The sequence below is a fragment of the Pinus tabuliformis genome, chromosome 2_1 (genome assembly GCF_031772625.1).
Source record: "Pinus tabuliformis cultivar Carrire ecotype Pingquan chromosome 2_1, CPIR1, whole genome shotgun sequence".
Taxonomy (NCBI): domain Eukaryota; kingdom Viridiplantae; phylum Streptophyta; class Pinopsida; order Pinales; family Pinaceae; genus Pinus; species Pinus tabuliformis.
In genome coordinates this window covers 74,343,802-74,366,773 of record NC_142299.1, presented here as the reverse complement: position 1 = coordinate 74,366,773, position 22,972 = coordinate 74,343,802, and the positions used below count along the sequence as shown (strand labels likewise).

General features: G+C 36.5%; 2 protein-coding genes across 2 annotated transcripts; one reads left to right on the top strand and one right to left on the bottom strand.

Moving 5' to 3' along the window:
• The first annotated feature begins 891 nt into the window (after positions 1-891).
• On the top strand, positions 892-6,379 carry LOC149198851 (uncharacterized). The gene is made up of 4 exons (XM_089400388.1): positions 892-1,471; positions 1,611-1,895; positions 2,348-4,828; positions 5,148-6,379. Exons 1-4 carry the CDS (start codon positions 892-894, stop codon positions 6,377-6,379), a joined length of 4,578 nt encoding a protein of 1,525 aa, XP_089256514.1.
• Positions 6,380-12,251: 5,872 nt separating this feature from the next.
• Positions 12,252-14,856, bottom strand: LOC149198850 (large ribosomal subunit protein eL43). The gene is made up of 5 exons (XM_089402184.1): positions 14,740-14,856; positions 14,483-14,522; positions 14,284-14,372; positions 12,879-12,961; positions 12,252-12,646 (listed from the first exon to the last, which is right to left on the bottom strand). The coding sequence occupies exons 1-5, from the start codon at positions 14,740-14,742 to the stop codon at positions 12,583-12,585; spliced, it is 279 nt and encodes a 92-aa protein (XP_089258310.1). The 5' UTR covers positions 14,743-14,856; the 3' UTR covers positions 12,252-12,582.
• Positions 14,857-22,972: the final 8,116 nt, after the last annotated feature.

Sequence of the window (22,972 nt, the reverse complement as noted above, 5' to 3'; positions counted from 1 at the left end):
CTTAAGTAACCCTATTATTTTGGCGACGAATTTCATCTTAGGATGTTGTTCATCTCATTGATTCAACTGTGTTACTAAACACAGATGATTGACAGAATTTTTCCCTCCAACCTCACTCCAAAGTTAGGGTAGAATTTATCGTCAACATCTTTAGGTGAGTCCTATTATTTTAGTCGAATCTTTTGTAAAAGTGATTTGCAAATAATTTAAGCTAATTGGCTAAATTATTTTATTGCAAATCACTTTATCTACTAGATCATATTGAGTAGCGACATTGGGGGGTCTATAATGGATGTGCCCATTTGATAGTTGAAATATAATTATCTTATGTGAACAATATTTTAGCATCATAGTTAAAATATCAAAGTGAAAAATTTATTAAATTTTAGCATCGTAGTTAAAATATTAGAGGGTGAAAAAATTATTAATCTCCTCAATTAATTAAATTAATTTCTAGCAAAACAAAATTAAAATCTAAGCCATAAATTTAATTAATTATAGTCAAAAAATAAATTTTCCAAAATGAAAAATTTGTGGGTCTTCAAAAAAAAAAATGGAGGTGTTGCATTTCTGTACTCTTGGTAGATATTAGAACAAGGAGAGATAAGCCAAAGATTTACATGGTTTGAATTTGGGATCTCTTCAAATTTTGTTGAACGGCGGCTCTGCAACGGAAAACTTTCGCGTCTGCTCTGCAACCCTTGGGCTCGGCTCTGCCCTGCCCGATCCGGGCGTGGAGCTCTGCTTTTCGGAGAGATCTTCGGTGTGCGGGGCGTTTAGGATTGAAGAGGTTCAGGATTCGAGTTGCAATCGCGTTTCGACAGCTCTGGGGGTCGATCTGAGTTGGTGCATGGGGTCCCTGCTTTGACCCCCGCCCCTCAATCCCCGATCATGGCGAATGGAGGTGATCCCTTTCCGCCTTCAGATCTAGATGCATTCCGTTCCCTTGTTGCTGCAGCTGATAAGCGGCCGATCTCGGTCTCGCAACAAAAGTTCGTTAAGAAGTTGGACAACATCCCTACGGTGTCTCTACCGGTAGACGATGCTTGTAGATCAGCGCTAAACCTTGCCGAAAGGGGCCTCATCGGCCAGTTCACAGGGCTATGGCCATCCCCGAAGGCAGTAGATGAATGGGTCAAACGAAACTGGATCCCGCTGGTTAAGGAAGGAATAAAAAGCCATTTTGTAGGCAAAGGGTTCTTCGTCTTCGTGTTTGACAGTGGGGAAGACCGAAGCTTGATCTTCAGAAATGGACCTTATTTCATGGGCCCTCAAGGGTTATATTTGAACAAATGGTCTCCAGATTTTGACCCTGCTCAAGATGTGCCCACAGCCGTCCCTGTTTGGGTGCGCCTCCCGCACCTCCCTCTCCACTGCTGGAGTCAGAGCTCGCTGAAATCCATTGGCAATGCCCTAGGCAGGTATATTGATCAGGCCCCGAGGAAGGATCAATTCTCCTGCGCACGCATCTGTGTGGAAGTTGATCTGGAGGTCGGGCTTCCTGAAGCCATCAAACTTTCAGTGGCAGACTGGTCGCATATTCAAGAGCTAGATTACGAACAACTGCCCTTTAAATGTCGACATTGCCATGAATATGGGCATTTTGCAAGATATTGCAAAAAAAAATGAGGAAATAGCAGAAAAAGAAAAAGGCGAGCAGTGGAAGCAAGCAAAGAGAACAGCAAGCAGCAGGCAGAACAACAAAAACAAAGCAAAAGAGACAGGGAACAAATCAGGGCAAGAAGACGCAAGTAATCAAAATAGTGGAAGCAGGGAAGCTAACAGCAGTGCAGGAGATAAAAACCCCTTCGAATCTCTTACACCACCAGCAGATCCTCCAGAGGCCGAGCAGGAAGATCCACCACAGATGAATAATGCAGACAACCAAGAGCCAGGTAACATCCCAAATCCGAATTCTAGCAATACCCCTTCTCCTTCTTATGCTGACATCATAAAACAAAAGAAGAAGAACCTAGAAAACACGGGCTCATCTGATGAGGAAACCTTTGAAAGGCCATCAAAAAAAGTGGGAAGAAGAACAAACAAGGAAACTAGGGAAGAAGAATCAGAACGACAGAAAACCCTAGGCAGTCAAACTACCATTGAAATGACCATCGGGAGAAATACAAGACCAAGGGCGTCCAAGGGAGGAGGCCCCACCCCATCAAGTGGTAAATGATGCAGCTGGTCTCTTGGAACTGTAGGGGACTGGGTAACCCCAATAAGGCAGAAGCTATCAAAGACTTATTGAAGATGGAAACCGCGGACATCCTTATGCTCCAAGAGACTAAAATAGAAGGGGAAACCCTTCTAAACACTAGCATTATGAAATGGAAATATGATTCAGGAAAGGTTGTCAGTGCAAGGGGCTCGGCCGGAGGAATAGGCACATTTTGGTCAAAAAACTCCTTCTCATTAGAACGATTCTCTGAGACCCAACATTGGATCTTCACAGAACTGCGCCACACTGCAAGCAATCTCCCCCTTGCTCTGTTTAACTTGTATGTCCCTGTTCATTATGAAGAAAAGAGAGAGTGCTGGAGGACACTCTTGGATTATATAGAGCAGATCAACCCCACAAATATAGTCATAGGCGGTGATCTGAATATAATTCTAGATCCCAAAGAAAAAAGAGGAGGGATTTACTCTAGGGATCCCTTCATCAATACAGTGGGAAATCTGATACTGCAGTGGGACTTAGTTGACTTCAAACCCGTGAAAGGAAAATACACCTGGACTAACAATAGAACAGGCGAAAATCAAATCTCTGCTAGGTTGGACAGATTTCTCATCAGCAGCTCATTAATGATGGACAACAGAATAGTTTTTTCCAAGATCCTCCCAAAGCTCACATCGGACCATAAGCCAATCCTTTTATGCCTAAAAGAAGAAGAAGATCTTGGCCCCCTCCCATTTCGTTTCAGCCCTCTCTGGGCAGGTAAAGAAGGGTTCTTTGAAACAGTCCAAACAGCATGGAGGATAGATGTACTCGGATCCCCAAGCTTTGTGTGGGAACAAAAAATGAAAAACACAAAAAAAGCTCTTAAAGATTGGATAAAGAAATCTATGCAAACCCCCACTAGGCAGAGGAAGGAGGCTGTTCTTCAGTTGGAAAGAATACAATTCGAAATGGAGGAGAAAGATCCCTCTCTCACAGACTTAGCCAATGAAAAATCTGCCCAAAGGAATGCATACTGCTCTTTTAGAATTGAAGAAGAACATTGGCGCTTAAAGTCTCGAAGCCTGTGGCTCAAATCTGGGGACAGAAATACCACATACTTTCATAGACAGTGCAGGGCTCGCCTCTCACGCAATCATATAGCAGAAATTACCAGCACTAGCGGTCAGGTGTATAAAGGATTTTCTCAAATCAAAGAAGCAGTTGTAAACCATTTTCAGAACCTCCTAAGTGCGGAAAGAAATGGGAATGAGGAGGATGCAGAAGAGTTTCTCACAACCATTCCAAACCTAGTCAGCGTGGAAGATAATGATTCTCTGTTGAGCCCAGTCATGGAAGAAGAGATAACTAATATAGTCTGGTCCATGGAACCAGACAAAGCTCCAGGACCTGACGGATTCTCAGTTCATTTTTATAGAATTTGTTGGGAGATAATCAAAACTGATCTCTTCAGAATGATAAGAGGAATCCTGAGGAAGGCAAAAGTGGGTGGAGGAATAAACTCCACCTTCCTCGCTTTAATCCCCAAGGAAACAAACCCAGGCTCCTTCGACAGATACAGGCCGATCTCGCTCTGCAATTCATCCTACAAGATTGTGGCCAAACTGCTGGCTAACAGAATTAAGCCCCTTCTTCAAAAGCTCATTTCTCCGGCCCAAGGTGGATTTGTGAAAGGCAGACAAATCCTGGACAATGTCATTCAGATCCAAGAAGCCCTCCACTCCAGTCAAACTCGGAAAGAACAAGGTATGATTATCAAATTAGATATGTGTAATGCTTTTGATCGAGTTAATCGTTCTTTCCTGTTCAGGGTTCTTGCAGCCTTTGGATTCAACCAGGATTTCATAAACCTCATCAAAGCTTGCATTGAAAACATCTGGATCGCCCCAATGGTGAATGGTAGACCAGCAGAGTTCTTTTTAGCCACCAGGGGATTGAGGCAGGGCTGCCCTCTTTCTCCCTTTCTCTACATTCTGATGGCTGATTCACTAAGCAGAAAGCTGACTCAGGAGAAACAAATCGGTTCCATACCTGGGATAAGAATTGTGCAAGGCATAGCCCCCGTGAATCACGCGCTCTTTGCTGATGATTCACTCCTTCTCGGGGGTGCTTCCATGAGAATCGCTAACTCATTCAAAACCATTCTCCAAAAGTATTGCAGCATCTCCGGAGCGCTAGTCAGCGAGAGGAAAAGTGTTGTTTATGGATGGAATACTGATCAGCAAACAATTGATAGGATTGCCAACGAATTGGGGTTCAAAGGCTACGCAGCGTGGGATAAAATAAAGTATCTTGGTCTACCTCTGACGATGGGATCCAACCGCAATCACCTGTGGGAGGAGGTGATTTCTAAGTTTAAAAAAAAGATTGCAGCGTGGGGCGGCGTTTGGCTCACCACAGGCGGCAAGCTCACTCTAATCCGTTCTGTGCTTTCAGCCTTGCCCACATACCAAGCCTCTCTGCTGATGGCTCCAAGACAAATCGCAGATCAAATCTCCTGTCTAATGCGGAATTTTCTGTGGAACGGTGGGAAGGGAAACAGCAACCGATTTCATCTTATTAATTGGGAAACAGTGAAGCGTCCCATTGCCGAAGGCGGACTCCAAATTCGTGACCCCCAGCAAGCAAATCTAGCTTTGGGTTGTGGCAGTTAATAACCGAGCCTACGCACCCTATCAGCCAGCTCTTAAAACTCAAGTACCTCCAAAATCAGTCGATCATCTCCTTCAATCCAGCGCTTTCTCCTAGAGGAACGCAGGCTTGGAGGCTCTGCTGTAAAGGGATCGAATTCTTTAGAACTCATCTGTATAAAATCCCAGGGAACGGCAAAAACATATTGCTGTGGAGAGATCGAATTATGGGTCACCCCCCACTTTCAGCCAATAATGAAATCACAGATTTAAGAGCTTGGTTAAGCTCAAAGGGAATCCGGAAAATTGGCAGTGCTGGTCATTGCCTAACATTCCAGCGCATTTAAAAGATCAGTTAAATACTTTCACAGATGCAATTACAGACTTTACTCCAGTGCATAAGGATGAAGAAGATTCATGGGGATGGGGAAAAACAGGGGAGTACACAGCCAAACAAGGATACCTACAGATGCAAGGTAAAAAGGATTCTCCGCATCCGGAAACAGTGTGGAATCAGATCTGGGAAAACTTCAGCATTCCCAAGATCAACTTCTTCTGTTGGACTTTATTCCACAACAAAATCCTGACTGGAGATAATCTGTGCAGAAGAAACATTGTTGGTCCTCATCGATGTGCGTTCTGCAAAAATGCATTGGAAACCTCAGTTCACATGTTCATCGAATGTGAGTATGCACAGAAGGCCTGGACTAGCTTCTTGACAGGGCTGAATGTGAGACCCCCAGCACACTGTACGATCACAGACATGTTCTCGTCTTGGAAAGCTCGATACCCCTACAACATCATTGATAAATCTCTTTGGCATAAGGTGTGGATTGCAGCTCCAAAATATGTCTGCTGGAAGCTGTGGCTTTCCCGGAACGAAATTGTCTTCAACCAAAAAGAAATCACCGCAGAAACAGCAGCGGAGCAGGCCAAGAAACTCCTAATAGAAACTCTGAGACAATCCAATGTCAAAGACAGCTCCCTTCGAAATGAAGAAAGGGCATGGCTGGATGGCTTCTCCCCCACGCCGAGACCTTCAGCAATCATTCGCCCAACTCACAAGGAAAATTGGCAGATTAGAGACACCTTGGATAATTTTCAGAAGTGGTGGAAATCACAAGGAAAATGCACTATCTTCTTTGACGGAGCCTCGAAAGGCAATCCAGGCAGATCAGGAGCAGGGGGGGTCATCTACCTCCCGAATGGGAGAAAAGAGGATTTCAGCTGGGGACTTGGGCTAAAAACCAACAATCAGGCAGAAGTCCTCAGTCTTTTAAAAGCTTGTCAACTGGCCAGAAAAGGAAACCCAAAGGAAATCATAGTCTTTGGAGACTCAGAATTGCTGATAAAATCTCTAATAAACAAGAAAGGGCTCAAGGATCCAGCACTAGACAAACAACTTACAAGAGTGAACAGACTCCTGAAGGACTTTTCCTCAGTACAACTCTTCCATATCCTCAGAGAATTAAACACAGAAGCAGACAGACTGGCAAACACAGGATGTACTCTCGAAAAGAGCATGATCAGCATAAATGCAGGAGCACCGAATATGGCAACTATTCCCTAAAAGGGCAAGGCGTTCTTGTAAAAGCAGAGAAATGTAATGTTTGAAACAGTGAATTGTATTGCTTGATCTGGCTTCGGCCACCCATAAATAAAAATACCCGTTTTAGTTAAAAAAAAAAAAAAAAAAAAATGGAGGTACTGCACCAAGAGACTTGGGCCTTGGTGGTTAAGTCAAAGTCAATTTTTTTAGAAAATTAAATTAAAATAATTAATTTTGAGCTAATAAAAAATAATTTTTACGAGAAATTCAAAAATAAAGATTTTCGACGAAATTAAAAGATGATCAAATATCGAAATTATTTTGATGGGATCAATCCAACTAATTGTTTGGAAAATTCATCAATAAATTAGGAGTCATTTGATTCTCATGGAAAAAAAAATTAGAAAACTCTGAGTCAACCCCTGTTGTTGTAATATTTTTTTGGAATTAATGAAGAAGAATTTGGGGTTTGTTCATGGTGGTGTTACTCTTCTGTCTATTTTTTTGAATCATGTACTTAAATGCTCTATTGAAATAAATTTTATAATTTTTTTGTTTCATTAGCCATCAATTGGATAATCTATTTACACAAGTATCTTGCATTAGGTATTGGGTTTTAAAAAAATGTTCTAACTTGATTGATTTAGCAGGTATCTCTAGATCGTGAGAATTTTAACGTGTATCTAGGCCCTTTTGAAGCTAAAAACTTAATATTAAATGTGCAGAGATCTTGATCAATACACTGATCTTGGGCATGAAGAAATCTTCAATTGGACCAATGAACTCCCAAGTCCAGAAGCTTAAGAGCCCACTATGTTAAATTTCCAAGATCTATCTAACAATAGACCTTGAAATTTATTGTGAATATTGTAAAATAGATTTTGTAATTGTGAATATTGTAAAATAGATTTTGTAAATAATTTTATCTTCTAAGTGCAGGTTTTGGGATTTTGTTTTAAATTTTATGGTTTGGGGTTTTATTCTTTAAATTTATTTTGTAAATAACTTTTAGATTTCAAAATTGTAAAGTTTTAATTTTGCAGTTTAATTTTTTTAAGTAGTTTCTCTAATTTGTGTCTATATATACTAACTTTTTACTTCTTTTTTTAATTTGTAAATATTTTCCAACCCTTAATTTTTATTTTCTTTTGCATTTCTATTTTGTAAATTTTAATAATTTTACTCTAACCTTTGTATGTTTTTCCTTCCTTGTATGTATATCCTATTTATTTTGATAAATTTGGATGGACGTTTAGGGTTTTTGGGCTTTCAAATCTAAGGTTTTTAGCCCTCAGAAACCCTAGGCATCTAGGGTTTGAGGCCAAATTTCCTGGGGACCTTACCCACTTTGGCCCACTTCTAGAGGGGCCACAAGGGTTTGAGCCTCTACTAGGCCTCAGAGAGGGTTTTGATCTACATTTTAGTAGCCTTTGCCTCAACAGAAATTCTTTTAAGGCTGCAAATTTCTGAAGCCCTAGTATCAATTGGAGGGTGCCTTTAAGGCTAGCCACAAGGTCTAACAACCTTGTATAGTTGGGTTGAAGGGACTTTTTTATGCTCTGCCTCTACCTTCACTTGCTTCAAAATTAACAAATCTATGATTGCAAGTTAGTGTTGCTTGTTTGAAAGTAACAGATCTAAATCACAAAAATTCAATAAGTGCTTCAACCCCTTATTCTTGCATGACTACATCATTTTGGGCCATTGATCTTGTTGGCTATGAGTTGATATTTTTCTTATTAGTGTTTCCAGGGCCTAGTGCAAAATTGGTCATTGAATCTGTGGTATTTGATTGTTAGAAGAATGGTGGATTAATAGTAGAATTGCTTATCTTCATTGCAATCTCATCAAGGCATTACAAGTAGCCTTTGTTTTCTTCTCTTTCCTAGCTTAGACATTTTCTCTCTCTGCTTTCACTAAGATTTTTGTGGCATAGTTTACTACTATTGGTAGTCTCATAGTTATTTGTGTTTGCAGCGCTAAGATTTCACCTATTTCTAACTGATATATCATCCAACATTACTCTCTCGTCATTATGAATTTGCTTTTGTGATGTACAAGTGACCAATGAAAAGCATTTACAATCTCAAGACATTCGAAATCAATCCTGGCTCATTACATAATAATTATAAGAATTGCAGCAATTGTGTTCTGGTTCTCGTCCCTTGCTCATTTGCTAACTGATTTCATTGTTTGAGTTAGTCGTCTTATCTCAATTTGCAGAAGTATGTTTTCATCTTACAGTGGTATTACAAGTAGCAACTTTGCATTAATCTTGGTCATTGTTTTCTCTTCATTGTATTTGGTGTTCATTTGTGGGCAATCTTATGACTCATCTTGTTTAAGAGTCACTGTTAGGTTGATATATAATTATCAGAAGGGACTGAAATACATCAGAAGCATAAGCACATTCTTACTATTCTGCTCTCTAATCTAACTCAAAAGAAAGATAAGATTTTGTCATTATTTTACATACTTGGCATTAAAAACATTCATTGTTGTCATAACATTATCACATTGTTGTTACAATTACCCATTTATGTCACTTGGCACCATAAGAACGGAAGTAATACAAAGGTTTACTTTGGCTTGTCTAGAAGGCTTTGCTTTACACTTGGCTTGAGGCTAACGTTGTGTGCCTCTTGTGAGTTCATAACCTATGAAGTTTATATCTAATAAGCTCTCTAAAAGTACACTAATGTCATAATATTGTTAAACTAACATATTGCTATCCTATTAGTTAATCATAGTCATATCACTTCTCTTTCCTAGTCACATCACTTCTCTTTTGCCATCAGAAAGGTAAATAAGTCCTTCCATATTATCATTCTTGTTTCATTGTTGATGACCATTTATTAATGACAAATCCACACTGGTATTGAATTTCTAAATGTTTTAATTTAATTGAGCATATAGTATTATTGTCATTTATCTAGTTGTGGAATAATCATGGGCAAATAGATAAGTTTTATAATTGCTAATAACATTTATAAAGCATCTTGTGATTATCTATTTGGCATATGGGTGATCTTTCATTCAAAGCATATTCCTTAGGTGATTTTTCATTCAAAAGCATATTTCTTGGTGATTAGCATTTCAAAAGCATATTTCTTGGTGATTAGCATTTGGGCAAATTTTATCATGGTTACCTCTTTTCTTGTTGGCATGTGTAGGCATTTGTATCGCAGGTCTCCATGTCTTCTTTAAGATTCTCTCAATTCATTTTTAAATACTCTTATCACAAGCTAAAATTTTATCATGGTTACCTCTTTTCTTGTTGGCATTTGTAGGCATTTGTATCGCAGGTCTCCATGTCTTCTTTAAGATTCTCTCAATTCATTTTTAAATACTCTTATCACAAGCTAATCATAACTAAAGTACTTAAAATTATTAACTAAATCTTGACCTAAGATATGCATTTCATCTCAAGTTTAGTTACATTGATCTATTTGGCATATGGGTGATCTTCCATTTAAAAGCATATTTTTTCGTGATTAGCATTTGGGTAAACTTTATCATGGTTCAAAAGCATATTTTTTTGGTGATTAGCATTTGGGTAAACTTTATCATGGTTCAATCTTTTCTAATGCATTTGTATCGCAGATCTCCTTTTCTTGTTATAGATCATCTCTCAATTCATTTTTAAGTACTTTTCATAAGCTAATCATAACTATAGTACTTAAAATTATTAAGTAAATCTTAACTTAAGATTCACTCAATCCATTGTGCATTTCATCTTAAGTTTCCTTGCAGTAACAATTTACCTCCAAGCATAAACTTGATTGATAAATCTCTAGGTCATCCCTTCTCACTTAGCTTGAGGGGTTTTGGCAACTCTTCAGTTGTTAACACGGTGACCTTTCAGTTGTTAGAGCCACACTCATTAGTTGATAGGAGCCTAACAAAAAATTTCATTAATCAAGCCTTTGTTTGCTTGCTGTTGGCCTCTTTCCCACAACCTACCTTGGAGCCCAACTTCAAAATAGTAAAAGGTCACATGTAGATTTCCCAAGATCTTTGCATTTCACTTAATTGCATTTTATATAAGTCCATCCCATACTTCAGTCTCAATTTTATAAAGCAAGAGTGTTGACTTCATAAGCCATTGGTCTCAAATATATAAATTCAATCTAATCCTTAAAATCTTGTTAAGATTGGTTCCCAACTTGTCTTTTCACAAGGCATGGATCTCAAATATGTAAATTCAATCTAAGAGTGCTGACTTCACAAGGCATAGGTCTGTACAATTTGAGCAACAATAATACCTCAAATAGTTTCATCTAAAAGGAATAAAAGGAATCATGATTGCAGTAAATCACAAAGCAATATTAGTTCATAAAATAACTCACCTAATCATTTCTATCCACGTTTATTAAATTTATCCCTCAGTATGCCTCAATTACTATAATGCTTTCATTCTTTAAACAATTCAAACAAAACAAATCCTTTTGTTCGGAATATGCACCAAAGTCACCTGATTATCTTTTTCTTCAGAGCAGTTCATGTATACATTATAAAAACCTAAAAGCTTTGACAGGACAGACATGCATTTCGATGAAAATCTTCTTGTTTGCTATACAAGATGATTCCTTTTGAGAGAATCTGAGGAAATTTTCTATGAACATTGCACTGTTTCTTCAAATATTCTTTGATCTGCAATAGAGGATGAACGAATCCCTAGAAGCACTGAAAAAGTCAAACAGTATATAATACAAGCAGGCTCATTTTCTGTCAAATGCTATGTTTACCAATTACATAACTTTCAAGCAGTGTTTCATCTCATAGAGCATGTGAAGAAACCACTAAATTAAAATCATTCAAATAATAATAATAAAAATAAAAAATTTGATAAGATTTAAATAAATAATTAATTAATAATTAAACGAAAGAGAATTTAATAATATATATATAGATTTTATTTTAAAAAAATAAACAAACAAGCAAACTACAATCTGTATTTAATAATATATATAGATTTTATTTAAAAAAAATAAACAAACAAGCAAACTACAATCTGTTTGGCAAGCCTATAGATGAGCAAGTCGATCAGCAGTCGGAAACTCCTAACAAGACTGAACCAGATTCCATAATTCCAGGCAGAAAGCCTTCAACTGTCAGTAAGCCAAGGATAACAAACAGTGGCGAGATCCCCTTCCAACATTCGGAGGAGAAATCCTCAGCCTGCTGATATACCATATAAAAACGATTAACTGCCATGGCAACAGCATATCAAACTCTCAAGAAAGCCCTCGAACTGTCGGTAATCCAACGTAATAAACAATGGAAGATCCCCTTCCAAGATTGCAAGGAAAAATCCTCCACTTGCTCGCAACCATTGGAACCAACAGCGATTAACCACCATGGCCGCAGGACATCAAACCCCCAAGAAGAATAAGAAAAGGCTCGGTGCATCTGGGTAGAATAGAATAGGGGGATCAGCTGCAAACAAATGGTCGACAGAATGCACAAAGTCCCTTCATGTGCATAAGCCACAAAAAGAAATGCCTCACAGCATCAAAACATGAGACACGAAATTGAATGGATAGTGCTACAAACACATTTTCTCAAGTGACTAAATGTGCACAAGCGTTATACATGATTTCAACATTTGTTTGACCATTCAGCCCCTCATGTTAGAAATTTCAACAGTGAAGACATAACCTAAAATACATGTGAAATCTAAATATAATTATACGTTAGTGTAATTCCAAGTTGAAAAGATAGCACTTTTACGTGCTAACATCCCAACTTCTAATATCTTCGTTGTTTTAACCTTGTACATTCATATTTTTTTTCTATGGGATCAATAACCAAAAAGATTGAATTGTAATATTGCCCTTAAAAAATAACATCATATAAAAATATCGCTGCATGGATAAGTATGCATGGAAAATACCACAGACCTGAAGGGCCATTTCAGACTCTTATCTCCAATTGAACCAATGAATTCAGTTGAATATTTAATAAACCCATTGACTAGTTCTTAGTTCTCCTTGACAGAGAACCACCAAAAATTGATACAGGCATATCAATTTCAAAAGAAACTGACAAAGCCTGATACAGTCATATCTCCAGACCATTACAGCTAAGGAGATTACACTAACAGAAAACTGATATATAGTGTTTTTTTCCTTCTGGAGAACCGTTTAAATCTACTAATCACTACAAGATCTAGACCCTAAAACTGGCCTTAAAATATTCAGAGATACAAAACTAAAAACAGTTTATCCTTCAGTCTGCTCCCTCAAACGCCGAATGGTACTTCGTACAGTCACGGCACTCGGAGTACTGCAAGTGCATTTTAATATAAGATATTAAATATAGATAACCCACACCTGCATCTAACACGAGATTTTACCCTACAAAGGAGACTAAAGGGAGCAAGCCCGGAGCATGTGTGTGGGAGTAAAGAGCATATAAAAATAAAACAAATGAACACATGTAATGTGGTATACCAATTTCTAGATGGAATTTCAAAAAAAAAAAAAAAAAAACTAAAAAGACCAGGAATTGGACTTACTTGAGAGTGTATGCACCACCTGCCTTAACCTTTCCGCAGTCTTTGCATCCCCAAATCCCAACTGCCTTTCTCTTCACAGCAAACTGAGAGCACAATGACAGGTGTACTACATTACAACATTACTTAACCACAAGAAACCTGTGTTAAAAATAAGCTTTAAACTATCTTCTCTACTGTACTAGTTATCGATTATTGTCGTAATAATGAGCTTTTAAATTTATTAAAGAGATGTCAGGCGCCAGGCACCATTTAAAAAAAAAAAATCGGTTGAAAAAAAATTATTAAAGAGATGAACATCTGTCTTACTAAACTTTCCCTTTTTTTCTTTACTTCGTCTTGTAGAACATGTGCATTGTCGTATTTTTTAAATCAGTCAAAATACTTTAGTGAGATTAAAAAAAAAAAAATCTTACCATAACATCTTTTTTTCTCCAAACCATGGTGACTTATTTCCACACAAATCCCCCTATCCCACTACCAGAATCTATTAAGTATTTCTTGGGATCAGAATCTATTAGTATTTATTGGGATTAGAATCTATTAATAGTCAGAAAGGCGATAGTCAAACTTTTTGTAATATTTTAACTCAAATTTATGCAGAAAATCTTGGGAGAATTTATTAGAATCACAAGTTTTGATGTCAAATTTATGCAGAAACTTGCAAGAATTTATCAGAATCACAAGTTTTGATGTCTAAATTCTGAACAAATAAAAATCCAGAACAAATACAAGTGACCTAGGGTTCTCCAAGTGTCCCAAGATTTTTAAGAACACTAAATCCATTTATACATCCAAGAACCAATAACCAAGAAGACACTATGAGTAAAAATTGTTTGGCAATATTCCAGTCAACAACTCCAACACCTATATACCTACAGAGAGATTGGAATCCACCACTTTTTTTATCTCTTAGGATCTAGTGGGATCACAATATTTTAGTATCCAGTGGATCAGAATCTATTAGTATTTATCCAGGTTGGAATCCACCCTTTTTTTCTTCCAGAGTCCCATCCTCCCACCAGAATCTATTAGTATTTACCCAGATCAGGATCTATTCGCATCTAACAGGATCAGAATCTATTCATATTTAGAGATCACGAATAAAAGATATATTGCTTATGTTTGGAAACATTTAAATGTTCTAATTTAGTCTTTCAATCCCTAGCAAAGAGCGTTGTGTTGTGAATATGATGTGTAACTACCAGGATAGCATAACAGCTGCGACGCCTCCATCAACAACGGCGACCCCTCTAAACGGTCGAAGCTGCCCATGAGGACAAACATGACCCCTAGAGAGGGCAATAACAACAGCCTATTTTCACTGACAAAAAGCAAACCTCCTGTGACCAAATCTGATCAAATTGAAAAAGCTAATGATTGAATCGTGTTGATGAATGTTACATACCTTGCCACAGAATTCACAGAAAAATTTGGAATGTTGACTGACTTCCATTTTCTTAATCTGTTTTCTCAAACTGGCACCATATCTGGTACCTGAAACAGAAAGCAGCGGTGTCAAGAGACCTCACCCTGATAAAACACGCTTCAAACCCTATCAAGAGTTTAAACCCTACGAAGAGCAAGAGAAGAGCAAAAAAAGTTACCATATTTCCCCACAATACCGGCCTTCTTCGTGCGTTTCGTCTGCAAACACACGAACGAGAAAAGCAAAAACAGATGTTAGGCATTACGATTTCTGGGGACCTATTACCGTGAGGACTCTAGGGTTTTAATCTCAATGAAACTGAACTCTGACTCTAGGGTTTTAATATTCTATATAAAAATGAAACGCACATAAAAACCTCTTCACAGCTCTCTAGATCATGATGGGGCCATTGGAGGCCATGGAAGTAAGTCTTACCATTTTTGCAGATAAGTCGAGAGCAGACGATTTCTTCTCCTGGTAACCACCACAACCACCCTCTCGCGCTGAAAGACCTCTAACATTCGGCTGCCCTAACCTATAATGATGTATGTGTATGAGAGCTTGCAAGACCTGAACCGAGCCTCTGCTTCGGTGACCAAACCTATGGCTCCCGTCTAGGTAAAGACCTCCCCGCTATCAAATGGAGAAACTGTTTTGTTATTCACCATTTGTGATGTTGAGATTTTTAACCCTTGACCTAACATGTGTTTCACTACTAGGGTGGTGAGAGTTAATTTAAATCTTTGTCTATTTTGTAAGACTTTCACAATTATAGGGTGGTGAGAGTTACTTTAATTTATTTATTTATTTTGGGTCTATTTTGTAACACTTTCACAATTATAAAAAGAAAGAAAGAAAATAATTTTAATATTCATGAAAGAAAATTATTTTAACATTCACGAGGTTAAAGATAGTCTAGAGTAATTAGAATGACACGAGGTTAATTATTCATTTATCATATGCTTAGTACTATTTTAAAAGACATTGCAACCCATAGTTTAAGGATAGTTTCCTAATTCACATTTGCCTATTTTAGAAATAGCTATAATAGTCAAGTCCAAAATAATGTTATCTTTACTAAAAAAATTATCCTCGTTAATCTTTGAACAACATGATCCATGTTATGTTAGTCAAAGCTATCATAATGGGTAGCCACAAGTTATAAAGGTCAAAGTTGAGACTTTTTAGGCTTACCAGCTTTGAGTTCCTTGCCCACATGAGTGGACACAAGGGAATTCATTGTCATCAGAAGAAGTGTATATGAGACCAGTGGTTTGAATAAGGATGGCAATAATGGTCATAGATACTTGTGGTATGAGGAGATATAATAATGTCATTAAATAAGTGCTACAGAGTGGTCTATACTTGCTACTTAGTTTAAATATAGCTAAATTAAAGTAAAAATATTGATTTCAAGTTAGTGTTAACGTTTAGAATCCAGTGAATTTAGGTTTTGTTGATTGATAGATTGAGGTATTTTGTTAATTGTAATGATAATGTATTTTGTTATTGTAGTGATAAAGTTTTTGTTGAAAAGGTTGTCTAGAATGTTTTACATTTTCTATGTAAAATATAGATAGATATATTTTAAAGGGTAGTTGTTCTTGCTAGATATATCTTTGAAAGATAGGCAAAATATATTCTTTAAATGTTGAAAATAGAGCTATTTTATTTACTTAGTTATTTGTTGTTTGAATTAATAACCATTTTGATTTATTATTAATATTTTTTACTAATTTCTTATTGATATTAAGTAAAATTATATGATATTTTTACTATAATTTAATTTATTTGTTAAAATTTATTATATGATTTTATTATTATAATTTAATTTATTTGTTAAAATTTCTTCTTGCTTGAATTTCGGTAAACATTGTTAGTGTCCTATATTATAGTAGTCAAAAACAAGTTTAGTCTTTTAAATTTATTTTGGTAAATGTGTAAAAGTTTTGCTATGATCTCTTAGAGATCAAGTTATTAGTCTTTGTGAACAATGTAAGATTATATTATTGATGTAATTATGTTAGAATTGTGTGAGTGATAATGTAAAGATAGTCATTGATTCCCTAAAGATTAAGTCATGTTTTCTCATCATTGGCACAAATTAGTGGGGTAAGGTTAGTCAAATAAGTTGTCAAATTAAATTTGTGCTATGACATCACCCTCTAATGTAACGATTATGAGTCATGTTGCACATCTTTCCTTTGTTGTGCTTTCATGATTAGAGCTTCAAATCACAATGATTGTTCTTGAAAGGTGGGTTTGGTCACCTTGGGAGTTCAAAATCTTGCTTTAACACTTAAGAAACTGGAGATCTACTCTTTGTTCCATCGAAAGCATTTTGGACATCAGTTGGAGCTCGTTGTGCTAAGTTTGCAGGGGAGTTGTTGCACTCAGGGACAATCATTGCGCTTCCACAATTCAAGAGGTTATCACCACTTCCAGGTTTCAAATCCTCATTCTCTTGAATGATTCATCTTGTATGTTGTTCAATTTGCCCTTACCTGTCGAAGAAAACACTTAGATGACCTTGCAAACCTTGAATTCATAGCTTGCTGCATTTTCCTTATTGTGCCCAGTGTTTTAAAAACCGTTTTTAAAAACTGGTTACTGGTCTAACCGGCCGGTTAGCAAGCCCGCCGGTCTAAACCGGCCAAAAAACCCGGTTTAAATGCTGATTTCTCCATTTTTTTGCCCTAACTGGTGAAAACCGGCCGGTTTTAGGCACAACCACCATAAAGTTAAAAAAACATATTTTTTACTGTGTTTGAGGGGTTTTGGGGGGGAACTAAGGGTGTTTCAACCCTAACAATGTTGGCAATTAATGGTAATGTTAAATTCTTAAAGTAAAAGTGACATTTCCTTTAATTTTCATTTTCATCCTTTTACTTAAATTTTTAACATTAGCATGAAATGACTCAGGATGTTTGAGAGTGGTTTCGACCTCATTGGATTTCATATGGAGAAACTAGAATTTTAGATTTCACTCAAAATTCAGCAAACTTAATGGTTTTCAGGATTTCATGGTTTGGGGGTAAACAATAAATGCAATTAAAGCTCCAAATGATGAGAAAAACTCCTGATCTAGATCCCATTGTGTTGGAGGATATTGATCCAACATCAGAATGGGTGGAGGAGACTGAAGAACCTGCATTTGAGGCTGATTTTGATATCGACATGGCTTTGGCAGAGGATGAAGCAGATTATGTGGTGGCATCAGAACCAAGATCAATAGCGGCATCAAGGAAAGGCAAAGAACCAATGGAAGGCACTAGTCATGCAGGTCGACAAACTCGTGCTTCCATTAGGTCCACTTCTATTGTCATTGGTGGCATTGATACTGAGGTTGCAGATCAGGCTGAGGCATCCTCAGACTCTGAACCAGATGATGTCTATGTAGCTCCTGATGATGATCTTGTGTCTAGTAGTGGTGATGAACTTGATGATTGATCATGTGTACACTGTAGACTTGTAGTAGGCCAATGGCCTCATAGCTTGCAACATTGTTTTTGGACTTTATATGCCATTTAGAGCCTCATTTCTTATGTATTTTGCTATTTTGTTGATGATATGTATTGCACTCGGTGCCATTTTGATATATTCACCTTTACATGGTATATAAATGAGCAAACTTTGCATATTTTGTCTCTATTGGCTTGGAATCATGGTTTTACATCTTAAAAATAGTTTTGTTTCATTAAAAATTAATTATTTAATGTATTTTTTTAAAACCGGTTCGTTTAGACCAAACCAGTCCCGGTTAGACCGGTTCTGGTCGGTAAACCGGTTCATTAGGTGGACCGGTCCGGTCACCGGTTCCGGTTTTAAAAACATTGATTGTGCCTGGAGAATTTGTTGCGCTTTCACACAATCGTTGTGTTTTCTCTTTTACCTGTGTCAAACATTCAAAATTCTGCTTGCCACCTATATTCTAGAGCCTGACAATTGCATATAAGTGGTCTAAAGTCTCACAACCTTGTTGTTACTATCCTAAAACATCAAGAAAACTATTTCCCTCATGTGTTGCGGTTGTGTATTTGAATTTCCATTGTAGATAAAAGAAACAAATTACTGCATTTGGTTTTGGAGGTTGAGTTTTGCTACCTTAACTTGTTAATGTAGGGATTTTAATTCAAAGTTTTCCACCTAAAACCCTAATTCCATAATTGCTACAGTTGTTGCGCTTTCCTACTGTGCAAGTTGTCAAACATTGTAATTGCATTTTATAACCCTATAATTTACCTTCGTTGTGAGCCATGACAACTCCATATAGGAAGAAGCATAAAGGGGGATACATAGTTAGGTTTGAGCCTCAAGATCTGGCCTTGATAAATCAAATCCAACAATTAGGGTTTCTTTTGAACAAACTGGTTGCATCAATTTTTGTTAGAAGATACAGGGTTATAGTGTTCAGCAAACTAAAGAGTTTGCTTCGAATTTCACCGAGGTAGATGTTGAGATTGGAGAGTTGAGCTTTTTAGTGTCAAATGTCACAATTTTAGCTACTATAGAGATTCCTCTACAAGGAGAACAGTGGTTCAAGGGCATGCCTCGAGACATAGTGAACTACAAGGATTTCCTAAAGCTAAAATACAAAAACAAGGAATATGGAGCTATTATGCCAAGAGAATATTTGCTAGAACCCTACAACAAACATCTTAAGGTAATCCAGAGATACTTCACTTATGAATGAAGATTTAGGAGAATTTATTAGTATCATTTTAGGCTATTGATGCATTTCACAGGAAAAAGCCCTTTGAATATGCCTTTCTATTTGTTTAGAAGCCTTAGTAAGATGGCAGATAAGGTTCAAGGTAAGCAAAGTCAAGTTTTCGTTTCTCTCTGACTAAATTGTTAGTGGTGGAAGAATTGAAAAAGAAAAGTAAGATATGGCATGCATTATCCAAGTTGACAGTTGAGTTTCCATCTAGTCCCTGGAGTAGAAAGGATACACCTTCACCTGTGGCGAGGGATGTTCAACCAGCATTAGAAAGTTCAATGAAAAGCCATCTAATTCAGACAAGAAAAAAGGTAAGAAACTTCATTTTTCTCCTGAGGTAGTGGAGGTTCCTAAGAAGCCACTTACAAGAGTTGTTATGGAAAAATTGTCCATGGAGCAAACACTTAAAAAATCAACTAAATTTCTAGATACCATACCAGAGGATGTTGTTTCAGATGACAAGGATAAGGAGATTGTAGAATTGTAGGAACAACTGAAAAAGGCTCACTTAGTTATTGCCCATGTACAACATGACAATAGGGAGTTGAAGAAGATTGTTCTAGAAAAAACACCTAAGATTGGTGAAATAGAACCAATGATGAAGAAAACTCCATCTATCACTAAGTCCAAAGGTAAAGAGAAGGTAGTAACATAGAACATTCAAGATTTAGAGGCTTCATCAGTAAGAATTCATGTAACTAGGTCTTCAACTAGGAAGTTGCAGCTACACAAAGAAGAGTCAAGGCAACAAGGGAAGAAGGATGAGTTGAATGAAGGGCAACACACTTTCCATAGGTTGGGGAAGCAGTTGAAAAAAGATCAAAGTGAAATTGCTAAGCTTAGAAAGCAGGATGAAAGGGCCAAAAAGAAAATACATGACCACTTGAACATCTGTGAGCTAGTATTGTTAAATGTTAAGTATATGCTGAAAAGAACTATGCCCCTACACAGACAACTCAAGAACATCTGCAAAAAAAATCTCACCTTGAAGAAAGATTTAAGGGATGCTAAATAACAGTTGCAGGAGGCATTGCAGGAAGTACAAGAAAAAGAAAGAGGAAAGCTTGATCTATTGGCTGAAGTGGTGAAAGTCTAAATCTTGATAGGTAATCAAAGCAGTTTTGGTTTTTTGTCTTTTTGCCCGAGTACACCAGTTGAATGAAGATGGATAATTCAATTGAGATGGTTTATAAAGGAAGTAGTCTACACAATAATTTTGCACTATTATAAACAACATTAGGGTTTGATAGAAATTTGAGGTTTTGGCATTTTTTTTGTGTGTGGGAACTTAAAAAGGCTTACAAGACTATCAACACCATCAGCTAGTTGTTTTCCATGCTCAAAGACCTCAGCACTAATCAAAAGCTTGAAGGTAAAATTTCATTGCGCTTTTACACAAGCGTTATGTTTTTATTGTAGGGATGTTTTAGAAGGATGGAGGGTTTGTAGTATGAAAAGAGGCTTTTCAAAGGGTAGTTAATGATGTTCAGGTAATTTTTTAGATGCATGACTCATTCAAAGACTCATAAAATGATCAGAAGTAGACAAAACATCAACTTGTTGCACTTCTGTTGTTGTGTTTCTATTGTTGTGTTTCTGTTGAAGAAGGGAGTAGCGCAGTGCCACACAGTCAATGATTTGACTTTGCATTTCAAGTCTAAACTTCACCAAACCAATTTTTGTGGTCATGAAAAATGTCTTGAAGTACATTGGAGGTTCGAGCTCCATTTTTGTGCATTTAATGAAAATTTTTAAAGATTATTTTGGTCAAAACAATTTCCTTGTTTTTAGAAATTAGTTATATTTTCACAGCTATAGGGAGAAACTGAAATCTTTTTGGGGAATTTGGTTCCTAAAGAAAGGAACTAATTGTCTTTGATGTATAAATTATGTATTTTTTATTAAGAAATGGTTGGTCAGGGTTAGAGAAAGAAAACATTGTGCATTGTATATCTTCATAAAAAATTTAGTGAATGATGAAGGCTTAAGTCAACTTTTATAGGGATTCATGTGTCAATTGCTTATGGTGATGTTTTCTCCTGTATATGTGATTTTTTCTTTTGTTACAAATCATGCTTGAAATGTTATGTCTTCATGTTTAGTTAAGCCAGGATTTATTTCAAAATTCACTATAAAGTGCTCTGTTATAGCTTACTGAACATTTAATGTTTTTCTTCCATTGTGACATCTAGAATTCATCCTCAATTAGATGCTTTAGGTGTCACTATTTTCACTACTCCTCTGCTCACCATCTCTACAACGAAATCTAAAACACCATAAGGATTGCCTATCTTGCCCCTGTTTAAGGTTTCCTAAATTTCCCCATCATATCACTGAAAAACATTAGCTTTATATGACTATATGCCCAATGGATTTTCCCTCTTCCATGCCTTCAAGTTGTTAAACCTTTTCCTCTCTGATTTCAATACCAAGCCTAAGACCTAAGCGACTGAATATCCATATAAAGAGGACCCTCTTTGAAACTGGAAGGGTTAGATTCTAGTTTTAAAAGTGGGTTATGGTTACCTTTGGGTTCCTCTCCTCAGCCTAGAGGAATTACGAAGTGCTAACAGACACCAACCTTGATAATTTGCATTGGCAACACTAATATAATTTCTAAAAATTATAAATTTATTTTTTGAAAAGAAAAGTGTTCAAGTTATAGCTTTTTTTAATATATTATGAATAACTTTGGGTTCTCAAAAATTTGCATAAACAATAATGAAATGCATCTCCACGAAAATAGTTAGCGTCACAAACAGATGTCTATTTGACATAGAAAAGTAAGTAACTGCATATAATATTTTCTTATATTCAATTTGACTTTGACTCGGTATACGAAAAAGGGGGAAATTGATGAACTGAGTGCAACACGTTTAATTCTTGGCATTGTGGGCATATGGAGCCATGGAAGTTGGAGCATATGAAATACACGTGAATTCTAGTCTTTTGGCCCCACTTTGGTTTCATAAGACTCGATCCAGTAAGGGATGGAATTTGATTGGTGCTTTTCCCGAGGTGATTTGCCTTCAAATGTAGTAAAAAAAAAATTGATATTGTAAAGATTTTTTTTTGTTAAAATAATTAAGTCCTCATTAAAATGATTAAAACAATGTTTTTGTTATTGTTCAAATATCAAAACATGCATTAGAGTTGTAGAAGAAACTGTTTTTCAGATTTGAAATTCCTACCAACCCAACCTAACTCTTGGAACTCTTCACCTTCTTGAATTATTTTTTCCTTTTTCGTCCTTGTTTCGTCATGCCCCTATGGCCTCAAGAAACTTTACTTGGAATCCATAAGTATATATGTTGTGGGCTTGATCGATGGAGGAAATAGTAGTTGTGAGAAGACCACCCAAAACAATTATTACAAAATAAGACCTGAATCAATCATATTGTAGATAAATCATTTTAAATATAATAATAAAATAATAAAATTCAATTCATAATGTTAAACTATGGAGAAGCTACAATTTTTGTTGGTCATAAACAAACTAATACTCATTCAAAGGAAAAATCAAATGCGTAATACCATACTTGTTGTAGGTATAATAAGATAACTATGATTATGATGATTATAGTCCATGAAATCACCTTTTGTTTATTGGATGTTATGATCCAAACTTATGTAGGAATGAAACATAATACATATATACACATAAAAATAGAGATGCACCAGAAATAAATCTTCATTTCATTAATATAAAACAATTGAAATATGCTTACATACATAATAGAAATAAATGTTGAAAATAGCAACAAGAAATGATAAAAATAGAATCCAAAATATTCCAACTTTAATTTGTCCTTGAATTAAAATTGTGAATTAAAATCGAATTTAGTCTCACCAACTACTTGGAAATTATTAATTAATTCATTATGGATTAATTAGTTGGAGAAATTCAAGTTAGAAGTCTTTCTGAAGTCATGCAACAGTTATCCCTTA

Excerpts from the sequence above, each read along its gene's own strand:
- LOC149198850 (XM_089402184.1), bottom strand. Across the intron at positions 12,962-14,283 it reads TCTGTGAATTCTGTGGCAAG|TTTGCTGTGAAGAGAAAGGC; the intron begins GTATGTAACATT and ends TTGTGCTCTCAG. Across the intron at positions 12,647-12,878 it reads GGTGGTGCATACACTCTCAA|TACTCCGAGTGCCGTGACTG; the intron begins GTAAGTCCAATT and ends ATGCACTTGCAG.
- LOC149198851 (XM_089400388.1), top strand. The coding sequence starts at position 892 with ATGGCGAATGGAGGTGATCCCTTTCCGCCTTCAGATCTAGATGCATTC. Across the intron at positions 1,896-2,347 it reads TGCAGACAACCAAGAGCCAG|GAAAGGTTGTCAGTGCAAGG; the intron begins GTAACATCCCAA and ends AATATGATTCAG. Across the intron at positions 4,829-5,147 it reads TCTAGCTTTGGGTTGTGGCA|CGCATTTAAAAGATCAGTTA; the intron begins GTTAATAACCGA and ends CTAACATTCCAG.